This window comes from Epinephelus moara, chromosome 21 (assembly GCF_006386435.1).
Source record: "Epinephelus moara isolate mb chromosome 21, YSFRI_EMoa_1.0, whole genome shotgun sequence".
NCBI lineage: Eukaryota > Metazoa > Chordata > Actinopteri > Perciformes > Serranidae > Epinephelus > Epinephelus moara.
This window is the reverse complement of record NC_065526.1, coordinates 27,934,929-27,958,964: the sequence shown is the minus strand read 5'-3', so window position 1 is coordinate 27,958,964 and position 24,036 is coordinate 27,934,929. Positions and strand designations below refer to the sequence as shown.

Genomic DNA, 24,036 nt, shown 5'->3' with positions numbered 1-24,036 from the left:
TTCTATCCTACACTATCGCCACCTGATGGTAAGAATCAAAGGTTGGAAAGCACAGCATTCAGACAATAAATGAAGTATACTTCTCTGCTCAGCACTACATATTGTACTCAATTTTGCACCAAATATGCTGCAAGCCACACTGACGATAAACAGTAAAAAGTCCATACAGCATCCCAAAACAACTGCTTTCTTATTAAATCACACATGTCTACTTAACACAAACAGCCAGGTTTAAGTTCCTGCTGACATCCTCCTGAGTAAGTTGTAGCTGCACCAGCACTGTTTTGACACTGGCCTCTGTGGCAGGCAAAACCAAACACATTCTTCCTACTGAAATGAATGGCAAGTGAAGAGATCTGCAACTGATCAGTGTCACAGGAAGAAAAATATGTGACTGTGTGTTGTGCCCCCTGCTGCTAACCAGCAGTGTCTGTGTGTGTTAAACTGGTCTGAGTGTGGGATGGGCTGGTAATCAGGGCTTTCTGGTGGTGCTCCCCGATTATAAATTGAGGCTCTGTCAGTCATTCTCGTTCTCTCTCTGTGCCAGACAGGCACCTTCCCCAGTGATGTATCAGCCTTGGTTAGTCCTTGGTTCCCCTTTGATTATTTTGTGCACTCTACAATGTTCCCACACTACACTGATCATCCATGCATTCACATCCAACTCTTTGTGTTCTTTTCATTATGATTGCAAATTCAGTTACTTTTGTTAAATAAATTGCTTTGCTTAATCCCTCCCTCATATTTGTCATGTCCCAAGAGCCAGGCTCTGACACTGTGCATAATGCAATTAAAACACATCTTTATCATTTGTTATCATCTACCTTACACATAATTTCCCCCATATTCATCGAACATCTACCTATGTTTAATTCTGTAGAATCCGTTTACATATTGTTTGGTACTGTTTACGCATTTATTTGTACCTATGTTGGTTAGCTGGATGATTTTGCAGTGTCAATTCTTAGGCCAGACCTCAAACCTTTTTATAATAATCGTTATAATGCATTTATTTGTATAGCTGTTATCTGAAGAGTTTACACATGGTTCTAAAAAAGGAAAACATCATAGAATACCAATAAAAGTCTGCCTGATACTGACCCAAACCAGATATCAATCAACATGTCAGACCTTAAAAATTATATCAAAAATTATATCAGCCAATATTCATTTTTTAAGGTAAACATATAACAACAAACAAACATCTTTGATAAGGATGCCTTAAAACGTGGATATCCATAAAGGCCCTGACACACCAAGCTGACAGTTGGCCATAGGCCAATGTTGGGCCATTGGTGAGCATCTGTCGCCCTAGTCAGCGCAGCGTGTCCTGCATTGTTGCCCCTTGTCGATCTCTGTTGTCTTTTTTCTGACAGATTCAGTATCACTCTGATTGGCAGTTAAGAAGAGAAACAGAAGTGAGGAAAGTAAACAAACAGCTAAATTCAAGAGGTGGTGAGACCAAAAGAAGCTTGTTACATTAGCTAAAATTATTTTTCTTTGGCAACTGAGCTCTTAGCAGAAGCATTTCGTGATGGTTTGCGTTATTGTTCACTGGCGCGTGGTCAATATGCTCTGTTCTTTTAACACTGGATGTGTTGATAATGTCCTAACTGGCTAACTAGCATCAAGACAGTCTTCCAGTTTCCCTTTTTGCATGACAATTACAGACGACCGCCATCTGCTGGTGTGGAGAGTTGTTTCCTCTCACGCAGGTGCAGAACATACGTGCTGGTTGGCTGTCGGCTGTAGTCTTTTCAGTGTGATCATGTGCAACTTTCTGGCCAAGACAGAGCGACATCAGGCGACGAAGCAGAGGGCCTTTGGCGCCGCCTGTTCTCTTAAGTTGGTTTGCTGTGTCTAGGCCTTAAGATCATGATATGTTCTGAACTGGACATTTTACAGGTAAGAAAAACAAATGCAATAATAACACTGTTTCTTATGTTACCTAAAACAAATTCTCTGCATCTCTGTGCTGTAATTTCTTGTTACTTGTCAGCCATAGTCTGCCAGCAATATAGGCCGTGCTGATGTGATGCTATGTGCACTGTCCTACCTCCCAAAAAGAGGATGAGGCCTAAAAACTTAGAGAAGTTAGTCCAAAAAAGTCAAAGAAACGATGCCAATATCAAGGTTTACTGAACAACAACAAGCTCAGCAAACCTCTGTGGATAATTAACAGCTAATAATATCCAAAGTCAGAGCACCACCTATCACTTCAAACACTTAGGAGAGACTTTCATACAATATCTGTAGTTGGATTCTGAGCAGAAGAAATGAGGAGAGGAAAATAGGGGAAACAAAAGCAAAGAAGGCAAGCTGGAAGAATACAAAGAGATGAAAAGAGACCAGCAACTGTAGAAAAATAGCAAGTTCACAGAGGAGAAAAAGAGAGAGTTGAGAGAGGGAGAGACACAAAGTGAAAGAGAGTGAGCAGCGCTCATGAGCACTGCTCACACCATGTAAGGCTTTATTCAGAAACAATGAAACAAGCCTTGAGAGCAATATCTCTCAGTGTCACATTCTCGCCGTCTCCATGGTTTTAGTATTTCCTGCTTGGCTGTAACTGACTGCTGTTGAGATGAAGGCAGATGCTTGCGTAGGCTGAGCTGTTTGCTGGGAATCGAGGATTAAAAGGGCATTGAGAAGCGGTGTAAACACAAGCCAATCAACCTCTGCTGTTGAATGCAGACTTGGTTCTGCCTCTAGTTATTAAATCTTGAGGTAGTTTTGTTGTTTGGTGTGTATGCTAAGGTGTGTCATGTTTTTCAGAGTGTGCTTGTATGGCTGAGCGCTGATCCTGCAAACTGTCTTACTATACTGTAGGTTATCGGGAGTTTTAAATTTAAGAGTTTAAAGAGCTTTCTCAAGCTGTCTGGAAGTGCAATGCCAACCAATGTGAAAAACAAAATAAAGATGCAAAGCTTCCAAAAGAGGCTTTCTGTCTGCACTTCCTGCAGCTGGGGAAACTTCTAAAACTATAAATGGGCAGCAGAAGAGGAAGGACAGCAGGAAACTGATCGATAAACTGTGTTTAATAAAGCTGTGTGATGCATCCTGCATGACTGAAGCTCTTCCGTTTTAATCTACAAGTGGACATGCACTGCAAAGAAATCCTGTCTGCAGAGACCAACAAGAAGCAGTTTAGCTGACTCAACTCCCCACTGTCAAACACGATCCTAGCAGTGCTAATGAGGAAACTCATTAAAATGTTATTTCACTAATATTTCAGTCAACACACCTGTCTTTACACACTGCATACTGTAGGTGGAATCATATGCATTCAAAAGCAGAGCTGAAATTATGAGTTGATGTCAAATATCTTCTCTTTCAGGTTCTCAAATTTTCTTGTTTTGCTGCTTTTCTTTGCCTTATGTGACAGTAAACTGAATTTATTTAGGTTTTTGGCTGTTGGTTGGACACAACAAGACATTTGAAGACTTCTCCTTGAGCTTAAGAAAATTGTCATGGGTGTTTTTCACTATTGTCTGACATTTGATCAACTAAACATTGTTTGTTAGTTGCAGCCCTACTCAAAAGATGTTGCAGCAGAGATGCATTTTTAAAAAGGTATTAGTAGGTGTTTTTTTGCCATTAATATGTTAATTTATGCGGCAAAGAACATCAACATTTAAAAAAAAAAAATCTAAAGTGAACAGATGGACAAGCACCTGCCAAGACAATATTACTGAACATGTGGCCAAATAAGTCCTATCCTATCTGTTTTTCATGGTACTCTAATATTTGAATACCCTACACTTAGGTGATAATATTTCTTTATCTCTTCAGACTTGGCACCCTAACAGTCCAGTGGGCACTGTTTCGGGAAAAACTTGAGTCATTGATTTTGAAAAGAAACACCAATCTGAGGACAGAGAAGACAAGGAATAATGATAAAGCTTATTACTGTGATTTATCAGAGAGGGGTGGAGAGGGGGAGATTCAATTCAGAGGAAGAGGATGCGCGTGTGTGTGTGTGTGTGTGTGTGTCATTAGCAGATTAGACTTCAGGATGTAGAGTCGTACAGAAACTCAGAGAAGAGATGAGAGCACAACATCTGGCTCTGCAAGCGAGCAGGCGTTTCCCAAGGCTGAGAGGAGCATTGAACTAATCTGATCAAAGAGAGAGCAGGTAGATGTAAACAGACGCATAAGTCATCAACGGTAAAGAATACACCCAGATACGCTACGTGAAGACGGTGTTATGTAGGTGTGTGGGTGTGGGCTCACACTGCGAGATGGATCGAATAAAATCTTGGTTACAATTTGTGTCAAACTGTACAGTCTTTATTTTTAGGCATATCAGACTGTGTGATCTCTACCTGGTGAATCCTGGCTCTGACAATTTTTTTATTAAATGCAAGCAGATCTGCACTGCAGCTTTGTCAGCCAGTGCATTCTGCAACTTTCATGCAACATTATGATTGTAGTTTGCATGTAAGTTAGTTTGTGGTTCATAGCAGCAATTAAGCTGTGAAAATTTGGTCCTACATTTCCAACACTGTATGTATTTTGATGCAGGTAGTCACATAAACTCTGAATTGGCCGCTGGTGGAAGCACCTTAAAGTACAATCCCAAAACATAAAGTGGCCTTCAGTTTGATGTCAGGGTGTTTCCACAGGCTAACAAAAGGTATAATATAAAAAGTTGACCTAAAAAGACGTAATTACATTTTTAGTACATTAATCAATATTGCAAAAATAATTTTGTCTTTCTTTTATACATTCTATAAGCTTCACTTCTCTGCTCTACAACTCTGACTGGATTACACTTTCACTCTAATTTCCACTTCACCAGTCATCACTTTCATCTGCACAGTGGCTCAGTAATCTCATCCGAGCATCTCTTGTATTTGCATTATGCTGCATAGTGTGTAAAGCAGAGCAGCAAATGGTTGTCTCTTATACTGCTGTCATACCAAACAATGAAAAACTGTGAAGAAGAGGTTGAGTCCTACGCACGACAGTTGACCCAGATATCTGTACAAATCTCTGCTCTGTTTGGTCCATTATTTTCTGTCATGGGTGTGAAAGTTGCATCATACAGGGGTCACGTTTACAGAGCTTAGACTGTGAAGCAGCAGAGAGCAGGGCTCAACACTAACTTTTAAATGTGGTTGCCAGGTTTGCAGACAGACATCAGCTTGTGCTCCATGAGAAAATGTGGTTGCCATTTTTAGTCACATTATATTTTGAGTAATTAAGAATCTACGCAGTACATCAGTTAAATAATGAAAACGTGACATAAAGGAATGTTTAAAAGTTTAATTACAGCAACCAAACAAAATTCGCTGATACCTGACATGTGTTGGACATACTTTGCAGTATCAAGCTTCAAGCATGTTCATCTGGTTCTCTGTCACTTGAATCAATTTGCACAGGTTAGTGAAACTTTTCAACCTTGAGTCAAACAACTTAATTTGTTACGCCACTGTCTCTAAAACAAATCCCTGTGCAAGTAAGTGCACCAACACACTTGCAGCACTGTCGCATGCAGTGCTGTCTCATTCCAGGTCTTTCTGTCTGTAACAGCAATATTTAAATACCACTTATACAACAAATATAAAAAAATATCTGGGATGCATGTTTTGCTGTTTGCAGCTGATGGCAACCAAAGCCCAAGATTCGGTTGCCAATTTCTCAAAATGGTTGCCAACGCAACCTGTTAACAGTAACTGTCAAAGCCTTGAGAAGTTACATGATCTTTAAGAGTTGAAACAAAATGTTTCTGGTTAAGTTAAAAAGCAAAAGCCAGACTAAAATCACAAAGGAGGAAAAACACCTATCACATAGCTGGTGTGAATGGAGTATTGTCATGGATTTGGGATATGAACTGCCTGCAGAGAATCGACCCAGGGCAGAGTATTATGTTATTGAAAGGTGTGTTAGCCTGTTAGGGAATGTAAGGGATTTGTTAGTAAGGATGTGAGAGCTGGAGATTATACAGAAAACCCTCTGCATGACGGGCAAGATTATACATTTTTGAAGCGTGTCTATTTCTCAGACATGCTAGCTTTCTCATCTTCTGTCTCTTTCTGTTTCTCTATCTGCATGCCTCGTGTTTTCCCTCTTTCGAATGCTCTCCTTTGCTTCTCTGTTTTGTGATCACTCTATATTCTCTGTTGATGTGAAAATGTCTCACCATGCAGAGCTGTGATCGTGTTCAGATTTTCCACACACCGACGCTCGCAGCAGAATGCTTAGTTTACGTGTTTTTATCCTGGCGGCATCTGGCCATCACATTTCTCAATTAAGATGCAAGGACTTCAAAAAACTGTGCTGTATATGTACCTTAGCTCATGTAGCACTGTTTCACAATAATGCACAGCCGCCACAGTGAACATAAGTCTGCTTCTGTCCTGATTCGGTTACACTTGACAACAGTTGCGTGGATAATCTCACCACCTGCTCTAATGCATCTACTGAAACAGAGGAGCCAACGCATGTCCATATAAAGATGATAGTACTACCGTACGCTGAGCTGACTCACACCATTATTAATGTACCTTTTAAGGTTTATTTACAGCGGTGATGGAGACGAGTGCGAGCCATACAGACATTTCTGTGCACATTATTTGCTATCACTGTCTATTTTTATTAAAGTCCTGACCGTTAAAGAAACAGGTTTAGATTCAGTATTGTTGACATCGACTCTGCAGACAGGCTGGGAGAATATGTGTAATTAATGTGAATAACACTCCCAGAACTACAACCAAAGGTGCAGCTGTGTAAAGGTTTAACTTATCTCACAAGTGCTGCAGCAGAGCTGTGTGGTGACAGCTTGTGTAAGCCTGTGGGTGTACTGGGCAGCTCCCAGCTGAGAATTTGTGTTACTGTGTGAATCTGAAAGAGGGCACTGCTGAGAAAGAGCAAACATGCTCAGCAAACTGTCCCAGGATTAACAGATATAGGGAAGATCAATCTTGAAAGTCTCATCTAAAGCCAGGGAAAATCTGACCTACATTTACCTTCACAAAAACACCGCACAGTTAGCTGGAATAAAAAAACCTACATACTGATAAACGAATAACCTTCCTGCTTCTATGGTGGTGTCTCACCTCCGTTCAAGGAGCCGTTGTGGGGTAATACTGTCGTGGTGGCGTCATGGCTGTCCTGCGTTTTGGTCCCATCAGCATTAGCGACCTCAGGCTCCTGCAGGCTGTCCTCCTCCACAATGTGTAGCTTGTCCTCATCGTCAGAGTCTGAACTGGCCTCCAAGCCATTGTTGAAGTCTGTCACTGCGGAGAAGAGCAACAGAGATGCAAGATGATCTAACATGTACCACTTATGTAAGATTTTAGCAGCTTCACCTCGTAGCGCTCATTCTGATTCCCAGTGTTAAGGAGCCAGCAACCCGCTGCTGTAATCAGCTCTGATGAACATCTGGGATGCAGAATATAGGCAATTAACTGCAATTACTGACTGCCAAACATGACATCAGTGTGATCAGCATCTACGCTGCATGTGGAAAGGCACAGCAATATGCCTCTATTGGAAGGAGTCCAGTCTGATTGCCTCCTGAGGTGTCTCTCCTTCATACACTGAAAAATATATAAACCCAACACTTTGTCTTGGCTGCCATTTTTCAGGAGTTTAAATAAAAGATGTGAGACTTTTTCGATGCACACAAAAGACTTATTTCTCTCAATTTTCACACATTTTTTAAAGTCTGTGTTAGTGAGCACGTCCCCTTTTCAAGATAATCCATCCACCTGACAGGTGTGGCATATCAAGATGCTGATTTAACAGCATCATTACTACACAGGTGTGCCTTGGGCTGGTCACACTAAAGTAAGATTTCTAGCATCCATGGAAGTCTTCAACCAAAACAGCCTTTGTGCTTTGCTCTACTCACTCATAGAGCTATGATCTGGCCCAGAAAATTCAGTCCGACCCTACATGAATCCACAGTTTCTGTCCAACACCAACCCAAGCCTAAATCATGGTAACCTGAGCCTGATTAAAAACCCTTATTTCAACTATTAAAAATTTATTTAGGACAGGCTAAAGTTAACTAAAGTCTTTTCAGTGTGGTAACAGATATTTGTGACACATCTCATGTTCCCAACATATGCACAGGACACAACCTGATTCAAGCCTGGGGGAATTTTGAGACATTACAGCCCAGCCTGGCCCGAAACCAGCACGTCAGGTCTGCCCCAATCGGGTTTGGACAGTCTACAAGAATACACACTGAGGTAAATGGGACAACAGTGCAGAGACAAGCTGTATGTTGGTCGTTTGTGAAGAAAGCATTGTGTGATGTTACTCTCCAGTTTGAAGCCACTTTAAATGCAGTAATAGGTGCTAAAGCAAAAATGCAACACTGCAACCCTTTAATCATCTACTGCAAATGTATTCTAAAAGTGTGTCAATTATGGCAGCCATAATGATGCTGTGATCTTCACGGTCATTTCCTCAAGACGAGACCCCCACACCCATGCTACAGGTACATAACCCTGCTAACCAGTTAGAGTAAGGTGGATCAATGGAGAGCAACACAACACAGCATCAATTAGCCCACCTCGACCAAGCAGGACCATCGGCCACCACAGACCAGAAAATACAATGTACTTGTTATCTGCTGCATCAGTTAAAATTAGAAACAGACGTCGGATATTATGTCATTCTATATTCAAATTAAAAATAGAAAACTAAAGTAAGGAAAGGAAGCTGCAGTTCTTTCGTCACACTTTCACTTTTGCTGGAGTTGCTAGACAAAAACAAGAAACTTCATTTCCGTTGACCCTGACCTCTCAAAACCCAATTAACTAGCCAAAACCACAACAGTCTGAACTCCAAACCAGATCTCATGTCTCCAGATCCTCTGCATCATTTGCTCCAAACTTTGCAAAACATAATCTCCATCACATCAATCTCTGACTCAAGGTACAATTTCCTTCTCGTCATGTACACAGAGAGACATAAGAAAGGACAAACTGCAGCCAAGGGGAAAAATAATCACTTGTATATCAGCCTCAGAAAGCAAATCTATTTTACACTATGCTGGAGTCAGTGAGTTTGTCTGTGGGGTACAGCCTCTTAATGGGAGCTCAGGGTGAAAAATGGACCAACTGGACTGGTCTGAAGGAATTTAGGGGGCGAGTTCTGTGTGTGTGTGTGTGTGTGTGTGTGTGTGTGTGTGTGTGTGTTTGCGTGTGTGTTAGCAAAGAAGTTGTAGATGATGGAGACGTGTGGGTACACAAGGATGCAAGTGATGATGAGCACTATGCGGTAAGTATTTAATTGCTTTTTCACTGTCAGCATGTGTGCACTTATGACTGTGTGTGAGCACAGTGAGTATATACCAATGTATGTGAGGGAGCAAAATGATGTGCAAATGTGTGTACGCTCTCCGCAGGGTAGTCTTAGTGGAGGTGCTGAAGACGCCTAATGAGCAGGAAAGCTCGGGTTGTTTGTTCACAGGTGACAGGTGCGCACACACACAAACACACACGAAGGTCCCAAACCACAAAGCAAGCTCTACGTGTGTTTGTGTGTGTGTTTGTAAGTGTGGTTCCACACCTCTAGATGAAATGGGAGGCTTTTTCAGGTGGAGTTGTTAACCGCTCACATACCCTTAAATGCACAAATGCACATACTGCAGCAGACCAGAAGACAACCATCTACATCCGAGACCCACCCTGAGCACATGCTTTCCACACACACACACACAAACACACACTCCTCAAGGAATGATGCGGTTCCTTTTGGAGACGATGCTGTCACTGCTCCAGACAGACGAACAGAGCTGTGAATGCAAAAGTATGAGTGTGTGTGTGTGTGTGTGTGTGTGTGTGTGTGTGTGTGTGTGTGGGTGGGCGGGTGGGGTCTCGGGGGGTGAAATCGATGCACGTCTGGATCGATATAAGAGGCTGGAGCAGAAAGAGAGGAGCATAATATGTTTGTATGCAGGAGCTCTGGTTTGTGATTTCATATAAGCCAGATGATGGAGAGAAACATGACATGTACACGTCTTTTTCTGGCTGCTGTTTCAAATTCTTGGACATTTCTGTATTTTAAAGGTTGCAGCTTAATTGCGGCTCAGTACAGAACTATAGTATGTCTCATAGATAGTGATCGTCAGCGATAGCAAGAGTAGGAGGAACAAAATGATATCCTCAATGTGCTTGCAGTGTTGATTACTCGACACGTTATTTTCTCAGTTAAATAATTAATGTATACTAAAAAAAAAAAGCCAGGAAAGAGTTATACATTTCCAAAACAGTCTCCCAGAGTTCAAGATGATGTTTTCAAATGGAATGTTTTACCCAACCAAACGTCCAAAACCCAAAAATCAGCAGAAGTCGAGGTAAACCAGCAAACATTTATATTTGGAACTAGATCAGACGCTGTGGCCAGTCATTTTTGGTATTTTGTCTTAAAAAGTACTTCAAATGATATATTTTCAAAACATATGTGATGACATTACAGTCACCTGACATACATTATCATATGTATGCTAACATTTTGGCCTTCCCTGTCTTGCAAGACATATTTCAATCTTAAAAGACCATCCTAGTTAAATAAAGATGAAAAATGTTATCAGGAGACAAAATATTGATGAAAGAAAGGTCAAAGAGTCACGTGCCTATCTGCCGTGACCTGGTCCGACCCCAAGGGAGACAACTTCTTACATGTGACCTGTAGCTCAGCTGACTTCTGATAGAAAGCTGAGCATTAGTATTTGACTACCCAAGTACAGTGTGACCAAAAACCTAAATGCTAGCTTCAGTCACCCTCTGCGGTTTGGCCAGATGCAGATCAGTTGAGTAGTTAATAACTTCGGTGCAGACAGTCAGCCATAACACACCCCTGCTGCAGGCGGCGACTTCCTAAAAATCAACAAACTGTGTCTCTGTTCATTCAAACAAAAACACGCATTATTAAACAGACAGGCTTGTGGCGATTCCAGTAATAGAAATGTCTATAGTTTCAGAGAAACAGCCTGTGTCTGCTCACCACACCAGAGGCTGCCTGTTGCAACACTAGTGAGTTATTCTTAACAATGGTGGCCGGAGGGAACAGCAACCAGCTGAGCTCCAGATAACAGGGAATAACTGAGAGGGCATCACGCCTTTATATTCTGTTTTCATTCATTCAGAGAGGTTGAAGATTTTGTTAAAAATGCTTTAAGCAGCAATGTGTTGTCTGGATTTTACTGCATATTGTGATTAAACAATCTTTTCCAGACATCAAATGCAATTCCTTATCTTTTAAGGATTGTAATTATTCTCTCTATTTTTCTAGACTTGTGAGATATCACAGAGGATACGGATGAAGAAGTCTCTATTGCTTTAAAATATACAGTGAAACTGCTCTACTCAGCATCTACAATATTATAACAAGTCTCTTCAGTCAGATAATATTCTCTTTAATATTCTAAAAAAATATTTGCTTAATGTTTTATAGAATCTGCATAACACTGATGCTTACAAGCAAATCAATAAATCATAACGTTTGTTTAAACTTCACCTAGCAAAACTGAAAAAATATCAAGCGTGTCATCCCAGGCAATCTAGATGCTCGTTCTACCTGCCTAAATAAAGTTCTGGTGTCAGTTATGTACACCACTCTTGTTTTTTAATAGACAGTGACAAAGTAAGAGCTAAAAAAGCAAACTCTGTCTTGTAAGTCAGTCAGTTGCTTCTGTTTGAAATTAGAGACATGATTCACAGACAATATGAGAGTGGACCCTGACTACAGCTAAGCCTGAGGTCAATGATCATCATCATGTGCTTGCTTTGCTCTCCTGGGTGCAGTTACCATAACAACGGACAGGGGACACTGCTGAGCAGAGTAGCAAAGACAAAACAATACAAGTGCTCTCCAGCTCATATGATGTAAACATAACTATTACACACACACACACACAGAAGTCCTGCAACAACTTTCTCGTGTATGTGTGTGTGTGTGTTTGAAATCAGAGAGTTACTGTGTTGGAGAGAGACACAGAGACAGACCTGTCCACATCATCATGACAATGGGTCAAATGAGCTGTTAATCCTCCATCTGGAGGTCTGCAAAGAGGAGAGGCCAGCTGAGAGAGGAAGAGGGAAGTCTAGACGATTGCATTCCTCCCTTCCTGCCATCAGTCTCTCTGATTAAGAACCAGTTTCATAACGGGCCCCCTCATTATTACTCCAAACTAATGTTTATTCAGATTTCTTTTCTCATTACTCACTGGACTTCTGCCACGTCAAGTCATAAAAGTGAAAACATGTTTCATTATTCAGCGCACTACAGGCCTGGCTGGAAGGCTTGGCTTGCTTTTCATATCATTGACAGGGCAACTAAGATTAACTTTCTGTATACTGTACTTCAGGTAACTGAATGAGCTCACAAAAGAGGGTATAAAACAAGCAAAGGAGTAATAAAAACAATACTGAGGTTTTGCAGCCTGAACGTCCAAACCATCTTATGAAAATTATTTCCAGGGACAACTTTAGCAGTAGATACAGTAGTACCTGTCTTTCTTTCTTCCTTCTTTCAAACATATGTTCTGACTCGGCAAGACATGTTTTCGAACACATACAGGTGCAAACATAAAAATGATGGGCCATATATTGATATAAAGATAAAAATGTCATGTCAACACTTTGTCAATCATTAGCCAGTAACAAGAAACACACACCACCAGAGTGTATTTCAGTTTCAAGGTGCACTGCAAACAGCACTTTTCTAACTGGGTGAAATTTCTCATCAATTATGAAAAACGAAATGTTTCAGAGAAAGTGAGAGCAACAAGTCAGAGGATGGAATTCATAATACCCTGTCTGCTTCGTGCGACTTCATTTGACCTAACCTTCATTTAATCGAATCCGACTGAACTAAAAAATAATCTGCAACAAGACCTTAACAAGGAAGCAGCTCCAGTGATACACAGCAAAGTCATTTCAATAAACAGCAAGAACAAAAATAGGAAAATTACACCTAAGTCATTAACAGGTACCAAAAATCACTCCTCTAAAATTCCAATAAACAATGCCCACAGTTCCTTTTTATATAAGTCTAAGTGCACAGCAGCAGCAGTTCCGGCATCTGACTTCCACAGTGTCAGCATCATTGAGCCAGACACACATCAGGACACGTGACCCTGGAGGGGAAATCATGTGTGTCTGACACACCACAACACAACCCTGACTGGACCACATGGCCTGATTTCTGGGTCAAAGGTTGGCTGCTGTGCAGTCGGAAGAGAAGGCGAGGGGGGGGGGGGGGGAGCTAGAAATAGACTACTATCAGTCTGTAGATACAGTAGCCTGTATCTGGAGAGTGCTTTGAGCTAACATGCTCACAATGATGATGCTAACATGATGATGTTTAGCAGACATAATGTTTACCATGTTCACCATCTTTGTTTAGCAATTTAGCATGCCAACATTTGCTGATAGAAACTGAACAAAAGACAAAAGAACAAAAGCTGAGATCAAATGTTATTAGTTTAAATCAAAGTATTGGACAAGTTTGTTTTTGACCTGATGACCGCGCCAGACAAAAAGTTAAGAGATCACCAAAGTTATTAAAAGTCATCCTGAGAGGAAGATGAATGTCGGCACAGACTTTCATGGCAATCCAACCAATACTTTTTGAGAAAGCCGCGTTAGTAACATGGCGAGAAACATCAATGAATTTGGCTGTGCATATTTTCATATTGAACAGTACAAGATAACTAATAATTAGTGAAGAACTCATCACCATCAGTCATTAATTAAACACTTAGTGATTACCTCTGACAGCTGAACAAACACTCATTATGTTGTACATGACTGATTATGAGTCAACTCCTTTATTTATGATGCGTTATTGAAAAAACCCTGACCAAAGAAAGACGAGCGAGCAAAACACCACCGCAGCTAGTTTGCTAGATGTGTGTGTGTGTGTGTGTGTGTGTGTGTGTGTGTGTGTGTGCATGTGTGTCTGTATTGACCCAGTGCAGCTGTGCAGCATGGGATGTCTGCCAAGCCCCTAACAGACAATTACCCCACTGTGTGTGTGTGTGTGTGTGTGTGTGTGTGTGTCTGTGTGTGTGGCACACCAAACACAAGAGTGAACATCACTAAAGCTGTCTGTCTGCTACTAGATGTGACCAGACTTTAACATGGTGAGCAGCTGCAGAGAGAGTCAGCCCACTTAAAGGGACAGTCACACATTTTCTCCTCCTTCATATTATTACAACTGTCTCATGTGAAGTTCTGTTCACTTAAAGGTGAGATGTCCTGCTTTTTATATATAAATACTATATAATATCATATCACATCGCATATATTATTATATACGCTGTCAGCGTTAACGCAGTAATCACGATGTAATTAAGGTCCGAACATAACGCGTTAATCACACAAATCACGTTAATCGCATGCTGTTATCTTGTCTCTTCTATGCAACCATACTTGAAATCAAGCCGTCACAGCGGCTTCCTGCTGCTGCAGCGATATAAAAAGAGACACCACTGAACGCTTGAATCGCTCCTTTCACGTTAAAAAACAAAAGTAACATGCAAATTTTGTCAAACGGAATTAAAACATCATTGAAGAACTTCAAGTTTGAGCTACCACTGGGGTTGCAACAGTATGAGATTGTCACGGTATGATAACCATCTCATTATCATCACTAAATATGATGATTTCATGGTAGCCCAGAATTTATATCATCAGTCAGAACGACCCTTAAAGGAATGAAAACGTAGGGGTTAACGTTTTATTACTGTAATTGAAACTTGAAACCTTTTTTGTTAATGGAAGTATGTGTAATAGTCTCCCCTTTTAAAATAAAGGGGAGAGTCAACGTCCAGTTGTATTTTTTTCCAGTATCATAGACATGCAAATGTACACGGTGTGATAACCATCAACTTTTATATCACAGTAAACCTTGAAACCGCTATATCGCTGCAACCCTAGCTTAGCTTAGCTGATGTCAGCAGGTAACTGAAAAGCAGGCAAATTTTAAACATGCAATTAAAAAAGCAGTTAATCGTAATTAACTATTAAAATTCATCAATTCATTGTGATTAAAAACATTGATTGTTTGACAGCCCTGATAAATTTATATTAACTAGAGCTTCAAATAAAGACATTTTCATTACTTATTAATGTCATTTATTTAATGGAAACTAATTATAACATTTTAGAATATGGTAAAAAAAAATATTCATCACAATTTCGCAGAATCCAGTCAACACTAAAGGAATTCTTCGTTTTCAATGTACAATAATATAAGATAGAGCGAAGCAGTTAATTTGCATATTTGAGAAGCTGCATCTAGCACATATTTATCATATTTCCTGACCACTTAGCAATCAACTTGCCAAACAATTCAACAGTAATCCTAATATTCCCATGTGTCACTGTTACTGTAAAAAAAAAACAATCATAGTTGAGATGGTAAAGAGATGTTACGTTTAGAGATGCAGTGGTTAATAGTAGATTAATCAATTCGTGGATTGACAAAAACATAATTTGCCAACATGTTGATAACTGATTATTGTCAAAAATGCAAAACATTTGCTGGTTTATCTTTCTTAAATTTAATGACACTTTTCTGTAACATATAACAGTTATATGAACGTTTCGGGTTTTGGACTCTTGGCTGAATACAAGCAGTCGAAACAGATGACCTTGGGCCGGGAGAAACTTCTACCATTTTTCGACATACAGACATGGTTTGCTGCAGCCCTGCTAAAGTTTCTATAATGTGGATTTCCCATAAATCATATTGCTTCCTGCTGTAAAAGGATTGTTGTTACTTCCTATACTCTTCTTCCGTTTCTGACAAGGATAACCAAGTTTGGAGTGATTTTTTTTTTTTTTCAGCTCCCTTCACCACAGTCTCCGAAGGCTTTAACTACTGCTGAAGAAGAGCACTGGCTTTCTGTTTTGCGCTGTAAAGCAATCAACCAAACTGACCATCGGAAGTAAAACGCCCCACAAACACCTGAAGAGGCCAACAATCTTCTCTGCGATGTTATCCTTTGTTTGTGTTAATTATATGTACAATAATCACTGTTAAAATGCTACAGTATATGCCGCCGCTGCGAGGGCCTTCCAGGTTAAAGAATGGCTACATCATTATAAAAACAGCCCTCGTTGCAGGACTGGAAGTTGTTAGGCACTGAGTCATATTCTTGAGGTGTCTGTTAAAAGTCAACATCATGAGGTAAGGCTGAGGCTGCGTCATCTGCGCAGACAGGAGAGCAGGGGTGTGGTCACTTATTTCCCTGGCACACCGCACCGGCTTTCCATGCCCATCTTGCCTTAATACAGCCAACAACCTCTGGATAAGCACACACACTGCAGAGCTATAAATGCATCATCTCCACACACACACATACACAGGAAAGCCCCTCTAGTTGCAGCCAGCTATGTAAGCCAGAGGCCATGGACTCCCCCCCCCCCTCCAAAAGAGACAGATCATCTGCCACGTGTATGTTCATATATATATGCGTGTGTGTTTGTTAGAGTGAGAGAGAGGAAAAAAGCTCAGTGTGCATTTGTGTGATTAATAACTGTACAGTGAATCTTTATAATTCACCCTGGTAAGTCACTGAAGCCTGACGTGTTTCAGGAATTGTGTGCGTGTGTTTGTGTGTGTGTGTTTGTCCACAGAGTAATCAGGACTCTCCAGCTGCTTCCTGCTCGGCCCAGGTGCTCAATCAGACCCCATCAGACCTCTCTCCCTCCCTCTCTGTCTCTCTCTCTGCAGGGTGGGCCCTTAAGCAGAGAATAGTAGGAACTCTAGAAAATCTGAAGGGCCTCAACATTCTGCACCAGGGCTACAACCTACACTGAGAAAAAAGTACTTTTAAATTGGATGCAGGTCTGACTAGAGCTTGGAGAATCTACCACCACCTCTTATGCTCACTAGTTAACACATTCTATCCAGAGACTGTATAAAATAAGGGACGTAGCTTTACATCCAGTTACGTGACATCACCCGTTGGTTTGTGGACGGTTTGAAGCCCTGAGTTTGGCATTTCTGCCGTCTACATCTTGTTTTTTGGGGGGGTTATTTTGGAGCCAGAGGTGACCATATTTGGATGGGATGGTGGAGCTTTAGAGGAGCGAGGTGGATCTGACTCATACACCCTTTTTCCACACTCATGTGCTGGCGTGGCTTTGGTTTGGTTTGACTTGGCAGGGATTTGCATATTCACTGCAACAGGACTACCTGCCCGAAGGTGTGACTTTAACTGATGACCGGCTTGTCTTGAGTGATCATGTTCAAAAGTAGCGAGCAGGGCTAAATTCCCTTGTTACTTTGCTGCCAGTGTTTTTACATCACACTTAAAAGACGTTTACCAGATGGAGGTGAGCTGTTCGCAGAGGTGCAGTAAGAGCTCTCTGCCTCCCTGCAGTATTAGTACACTTTTTTTATTGAAGAAAAGCCGCTAACAAAGTTTTGCTAATTTAGTGATTAACACATTTCATTTCCTATACATTCTTCACAATAAAAGTCCCCAGTTGTTTTGTTATGTAAACGCTTTTATTGTGAAGCACCGAAATAGGGAAATTATAAGTTTTCATCAGCAGTAACTTCACACGTCTCATATAGCTGAAAGTGAACATGAAACTGTAAAATAAAGCAGGTATTTAAAGTAAAAACAAGATGCAAGAGAGGCACTAAACTTAAAACCAAAGATGCTACAAAAGTACTGAGAACTGAACCTCCTGGTTGGAGGCAGTCAGACCTGCTTTTGGATCTGCTCTGGAGATGATCCATCTTTGGCGGAGCTCGGTGTGACTCGGTGTGTCTAAGCTGATAATATGAAAGACAAATCAGTGTGGGATGGTTTGGCTCTGGCAAAAGTGGTAATGGCAAAAGGGTAATAGACTGCAGCAACATCTTGCAGATGGCCTGTCACTCAAAGCGGCCACGTCCTCAATTATGCCGAACTTTAAGCCTTCATAAAATGTGAGTTACATAAAAAAAATCATCTCCTGTACAGTTGTCATGAAGGGGGAAATTAGCTACAGAGACCAAAACCATTTTTGTAACCATATAACCATGGCCTCAAGTGGCCATTCAAAGAGCTGTTTTTGGCACTTCCATGTTGGCTTCATTTTTCAGTCCTGGAGTGTGCCACTTGGTTATATCTTGTCTTCTAAAATCCATACAATAACCTAAGTGTACTTTTAAGTACAAAGAATCCATACTACTCTGGGCAGTAACTTTAAGATACCAACATTTTAACGCCTGACTTATAAACAGTTTTTGCTCCTTGTTTGTCCTTAAAAAACAAATTCCTGGGACATGTCTGTTCCCACAATTTGACTGGAACCCATCTGGAGACCAACAGGAACCAGTCTGGTCTGTAAAAGAGTGTTAACCCTTTTCTTTCACCCTCACAATAACCAACAACAAACACGATCTCTTCATGTGAAACATGCTAGTAGTGGGCAATATGGATAAAAATCCTTATTTACAGTATTTATATTGCAACGTCAATACGTAACTTACAATATATTTTCTGATTATCCAAAAACAAACATTCCTGTCAAATACCTGAAAACATATAAAGACACTTTATTATATTGTTGCAAAAATCAAATTAAATCCAACTGCTACAAATCAACTGTGCTCTTTCATTGCCAACATTTCTCACAATGACCTAATAGACCTGGAGACATTAAAGGGCCAGTTACCAAAATATGAACAGTACAAAAAAATCTCTGATGAAAAATGTGTATCCTCTCACAGTATATACAGTATATTGTCATATTACCCACTACTGCACGATTGTCGATTAGACAAATAAAGAACAAACTGTAAGAAATAGGCTCCTAATTGGTCAGTTGTCGTGCTTTAAATGATGCAGTCGGTTTGGTTGAGTGGGTAAGCCCTGTTTAAAACAGGTGTTACATGACTAAAATGGAAAAATTAAAACTAAAATAAACTAAAAATATTGCATGAGTGTTCATACTTAAACTAACTCCTTTTCATGTCCTTTCATTTCTGAGTTGAAAGGCTGTTTTTTATACAATATCTGATTACATGGGACAACTGAACAGTTGCATGAAAAAGAGCAATTTATTCTTGGCATTTCATCTATTATTTACAGTCACCAGCCTTGGCAGGTTACCAGAAGGGTTAACTTGACAGACTGACTCCACCCACTTCAAGTCTCTCCGTGTAAGAGAATCACCATGAATCTAGGTTAGTCCCACTGAGATCAAGGATCCTCTTTTACAAGGTAGACCTTTTAGCACACCGCTATGCGTGTCAAGTGTGAGCGACTGATTTTGAAGGTTTCATTCCACACTGGAGGTGGAGGGGAAAGCTAACTAAAATTCACATGTCAGTGTCGCAGCAGAGGTCCTCAGAAGGGTTTAGTGTTATTTAGGCTTCATAATTTTGAGTTGAAATACGCTGCTAGCTGAGGGCTTGAGTAATCATGGCATGTATGAATAAATGAATGAATGGAGGAAGGGAATCTCAGAGATGGAGCCACTATGAAGTGTTCAAAGTCAACTGTTCAGTTTTTTAGATTTCATAAAATACAAGATAGTCTAACAGTCATATTTAGGTTAAGTTAGATGAATATCCTGATGACACTGTTTCCAGGGATAATTTTGACCACAATAATCGTAGTGAGGATAAGACTAGTGTTCTTATATTTTATAAATTTATAATTTGTGGGTGGTGCAGTCTGACAAATACTGAACACCTTCAAACCTGTTTCTAAGATAAAGGTCTCTATTTTAACAGTATCATCACCAGCTAACATTATAGACATACAGCGATGGTATCAGTAAAGCTGGTGTTAACAACAAAAATTTGGGTCTAATACTTTCATCTCTCAAGAAACTTCATCAGAGTTAAACATGACTTTGTTTCAGACCAGTAACCCTTCAGCTGCTCACTGACATGCATTAGCCTCTAAACAAAACTAATTACATTTGCCTGAGAATGCAGCTTCTTGACAGTAATTCAAGGAGAAACACTGGGTGTAATATATCATATCCAATAACAGGACGCTCTTACTGCCTGAGTGAACCGGCACTTGTGTGTTATCTGTCAACTGCACCAGTTTCTGCCATCAAACTAGAGCGTTTATGATTCATGTAATATTTGAAAAAGCAAGAACTCTTGGCTCAACCACTCAAACATTATCAAAATTTCATGTCTACATTAAACATACAAGAGGCAGAGAGAGACATAGAGGGATACATCCCAATATAACAAGGTCACTTCAAGATGATTCATGACTCTAATAGTTACCATATCATGTTATTTTGTGCCAGCGATCATTTTCTCAAAGAGCATTTTAAAGTTTCCAAAAGAGTAAAACATCACTTCCAGAAATCTATTTTGGCAGCGTTTCTTACAAGCTGCTCTTAAAAGCAGAAAACAGGCCTGAAGTGACTCTTACATCATTTTCAAAACTTCCCAGACGTTACTAGGTGACTTACAGGTGATAGGTGGTACAACACCGCGGCTTGGGTAATTTCCCCAAAGCTCCCATTTACTGCAAGTGCAGCATGCGTGACTCACAACATGACTCTACACCTGAGAAACCACTGACATCACTGCTGGAGTCTGTGTGTACAAGTGTGTTAAAAGAGTGAGAGGTTGATTAAAGTGTGATTGATGTGTTAATGTGTTGAGTGCTTTAACTATGGAAGTAAAAAAAAACAACAATGACCATTAAGTAGTAACTGAGGACACAATTCTATAAATCAAGATATTAAATTCTATTAAAGTTCATTCGATCAGTCAGTTTTGAAAGTGATAATATGCATCAGGTTAATGGCATACATGGCTCGCTGTATTTGTGTGTGAGTGTGCGTGTGTGAGTGTGTGTAATGAGTCATGCTCAACAGGGGGTGGCAGTACACTGGGGTATTACATAACAATCCCAGCTCTGATCTCAGTCCTGTTATAGCTGCCTGGAAAAACCACTGATTTCACTGCACCTCTGTGCTACATCATCTTCTGTCTCACCAACTGGAGTTCATCAGTGAGTCATATAAACACAAATGGGCGAGGATGTATGGATTAGAGCTGCTCTAGGCCAGATTTTTATATAAATATCCTCCTGTCTCATTAAGTCTCCTCAGAGTGGGGTTTCAAGTTGAAGAGGTAACTCTAATTAAGATGCTCATTTAGTTACATTCTGGTGTCGGCTCTGTGAACAGACGTGAATTAAACCTAAAGAAAGAACCTTCTAAACAGCAGTAAGCGATGTCTATTCAGAGAAAGCTTCACCAGCACTAAATAATTTCCTCTCTTGTCCTTTTAATAAAAAGCTTCACATATCAGGCAGAATGGGAAACATTAAATGTGCACTCACGGTGCAGCTTTGATTGAAATGCAGCCTTAGATGAACTGCTGTAGATATTAAAACACAGAATCAATTTTTAATGAATCATAATCAGTCACTTAAACATCAAAAAATAAAATGATTCAAGGTGTTTAACTTTTTTTAGTTATTTAAAACAGAATGAGCAGCACTGCTTTAATCTCATAGGTGCACTTCGGTAAAGCAGGTGGGCAAACTTCCACAAATCTGCCTCTTTAATGCCAACTAAAGTAGGAGTGCAGTACAAAGACAGTGCCAGATGGAGCTAAGTATATCTGTGTAAGTGTAAGTAAGGAAAATGCTAAAAACAACCGCAATTGCAGGTGGAGGAAAACAGGTAAACATAAGGAACAATTTGTTTCAGTTCACCTGAATTTTTTCGGTTTCCATTTTACATGAGCACAAGTCAAACTGAAACCTGCATACATTCTTTGTACAACACATTTCGTTCAGCGTTCAAGACAGCAAGGCGCCACGCTACAGATGTGACAATGAGCAAAGCCTGTTCAGCACACAGAATACGCAGATTTCACAAAGCAAAATTTTGCTCTTTTACAGCTTTCTTATCTTATCTTAACTTGATTTTGAGCTCCATGAAGCCCATTTGTGTTTAGTAAAGCAGATGGGATACACACTGCACTATTAATCCTGCCATGCTTGACCTCACAGGGTTGAAACTATCAAACTCTAATTGGTTGCCAGAGATCTTAAAATACTTAATAAAACTAGACAACAGCTAAATAAATTAGTGTATTACCACAAAAAAATGCTTACATCTCACTTTGAAGTCAAACTCTTACATTATGAGCATATATCTGGTCATTAAAAAAGTCAAAAAATACTGTAGGAGCCTCAATACATTAAGGTTTCCAACTGAAAAGCCAAATGTTTCTGCTGCTACCACTTCCAGGGCATTTCTCTGCATGTGACCTGCTCTCTGACCTCTGACCCCAGGGGTCTGTTTGTTCCAAGACAAAAGATCTCGTGCTTTTGTGAGCGGAGCTCCACAGTGAAAAGTCCCACTGAGCCTGGAAGTCAGTAAAAAGTGATCTGCCGACTAGGTGCATCTTTGACATTCATCTGCCACACCGACTTATTGCTACCTGCCTGATGAAACACACACACACACACACTCCATCCACTGTTGGTGTGCGTGTGTGTGTGTGTGTGTGTGTATGAGACAAGTGTAGGATCAGCAGGATTTAACTCTCTCTGACAACAACTGGGTCACACGCTAACACAGTGCTGTTAGGAATTTACTCCCACACACACACATATATACAGACATGCAGTATAAACACAGCTTTGACCTACATATCAACATATCAGAGGCTAATAGTCTAATAAAACAGGTCATGTCTGTCTCTGTACTGACACACTCTCACACCCCTCTGGTTCAGTGACAGGAGGAGGAGGGTATTCTCCCTCTCTTGGTGACAAATGTAACCTAAGTATTCACGCAGGATGTGACATATGAGGAAGTGAGGGGTAGAGTGGTGAGTGGTCACTTCCTGTTTACCTAATCACCTTCCCTCCCCCTGTCTTCCCTTCAGAGCGCTGTCTGCGCTCAGGTCTACACTGGTGTATGAACGGATCAGCCGTCACTCCAAACATTAGTGTTATATGCACATCACATGGGGATAACAGGGAAACTTAAATACAAAGTGGATACATGTTACAATGTACATGTTCAGTTACAGGTGACTGCAGACAGCAGGACAACACCTACAAGTTCAGCACAACTTGCTCCTTTAATCGTGAATCTAAATATTAGACAGGTACCAATACAACTTTTTCTTTCTCAGTACAGATTCAGAAACCTCTACTGCGTATCTGTCAGAGGTAAAATGAGGCCTGGAATTGACCAAGTGTAGGCTATACAGTCAGTAGGCTATATCTTCTGCAGCAAACTAGCTAACCCTACACTTTTCAGGGTTGAGTTTAGTTTTTCCACTCTCTCCAGGTAATGAGTATCATTACATGCACCGAGGCACAAAATTAAGCTTAAAATCAACAAAACCAGCCTGAAAATGAAGAAAATCTGACACGACTGTATGAGAGTCTATGGAGCACAGCTGTGTAGCTGTCAGATCACTATGATGCGCTATGACTGACCAGTCTGCATTCAAGGGGCAGGACTTAATGAAAGGTTAATTATGGTGACACTAAAATCTGAGTGTGCGTCCGGTGTGATTAGATGAGTGTACACAACAATAAACACTGACTTTTAGAGACTGCTTTCATATGAATCTGTCACGTCAGGGCCAATACCCAAATGTGTTTAATAAGGGCAGTCATATCAGACACAAATCCACTATATCCAGGGCAGTAGTCACCATATACATTGAGGGGGACACGTCCCCCCCAATGTTCAGATATGCCCAAAACATCGCCCTAAGTATATAACTGAAACTGAAAAATAACAGCAAAAGAAACATTGTTTTTTTTTTCATTGCTATTCTACGATAGTGTGAGTCATGAGTGTAAAATGTAAGGGCAATAAATCGAATCTGTTTGTACTGAAATTGCGTGGCACAGACCTTTCTATGGATCAAAACACTTCAATATGATTATGTGTGAAGTTGTACTTTATTAATCCTTAATCCCTAGTCTGATGCACTTAGACATTCAAAAAAAAAAAAGAAACGTATCTCATGTGTTAGTGAATTTGTACATATTTTACTTTAGAATTTCAATGGCAGGAAGTAAGGGTGTGTTTGGGGGGGGGGGGGGGGGGG

The 24,036-nt window shown here is 40.4% G+C and overlaps 1 protein-coding gene across 2 annotated transcripts in view; it reads right to left on the bottom strand.

Moving 5' to 3' along the window:
* The window catches only part of LOC126382509 (zinc finger E-box-binding homeobox 1-like), a 76,338-nt gene that overhangs the window by 18,894 nt on the left and 33,408 nt on the right, over window positions 1-24,036 (bottom strand). For both annotated transcript variants that reach the window (XM_050032408.1, XM_050032409.1), the window contains exon 2: window positions 7,059-7,238. In XM_050032408.1, the coding sequence (XP_049888365.1) occupies window positions 7,059-7,238 (180 nt within the window). The remainder of the gene's footprint in view (window positions 1-7,058; window positions 7,239-24,036) is intronic.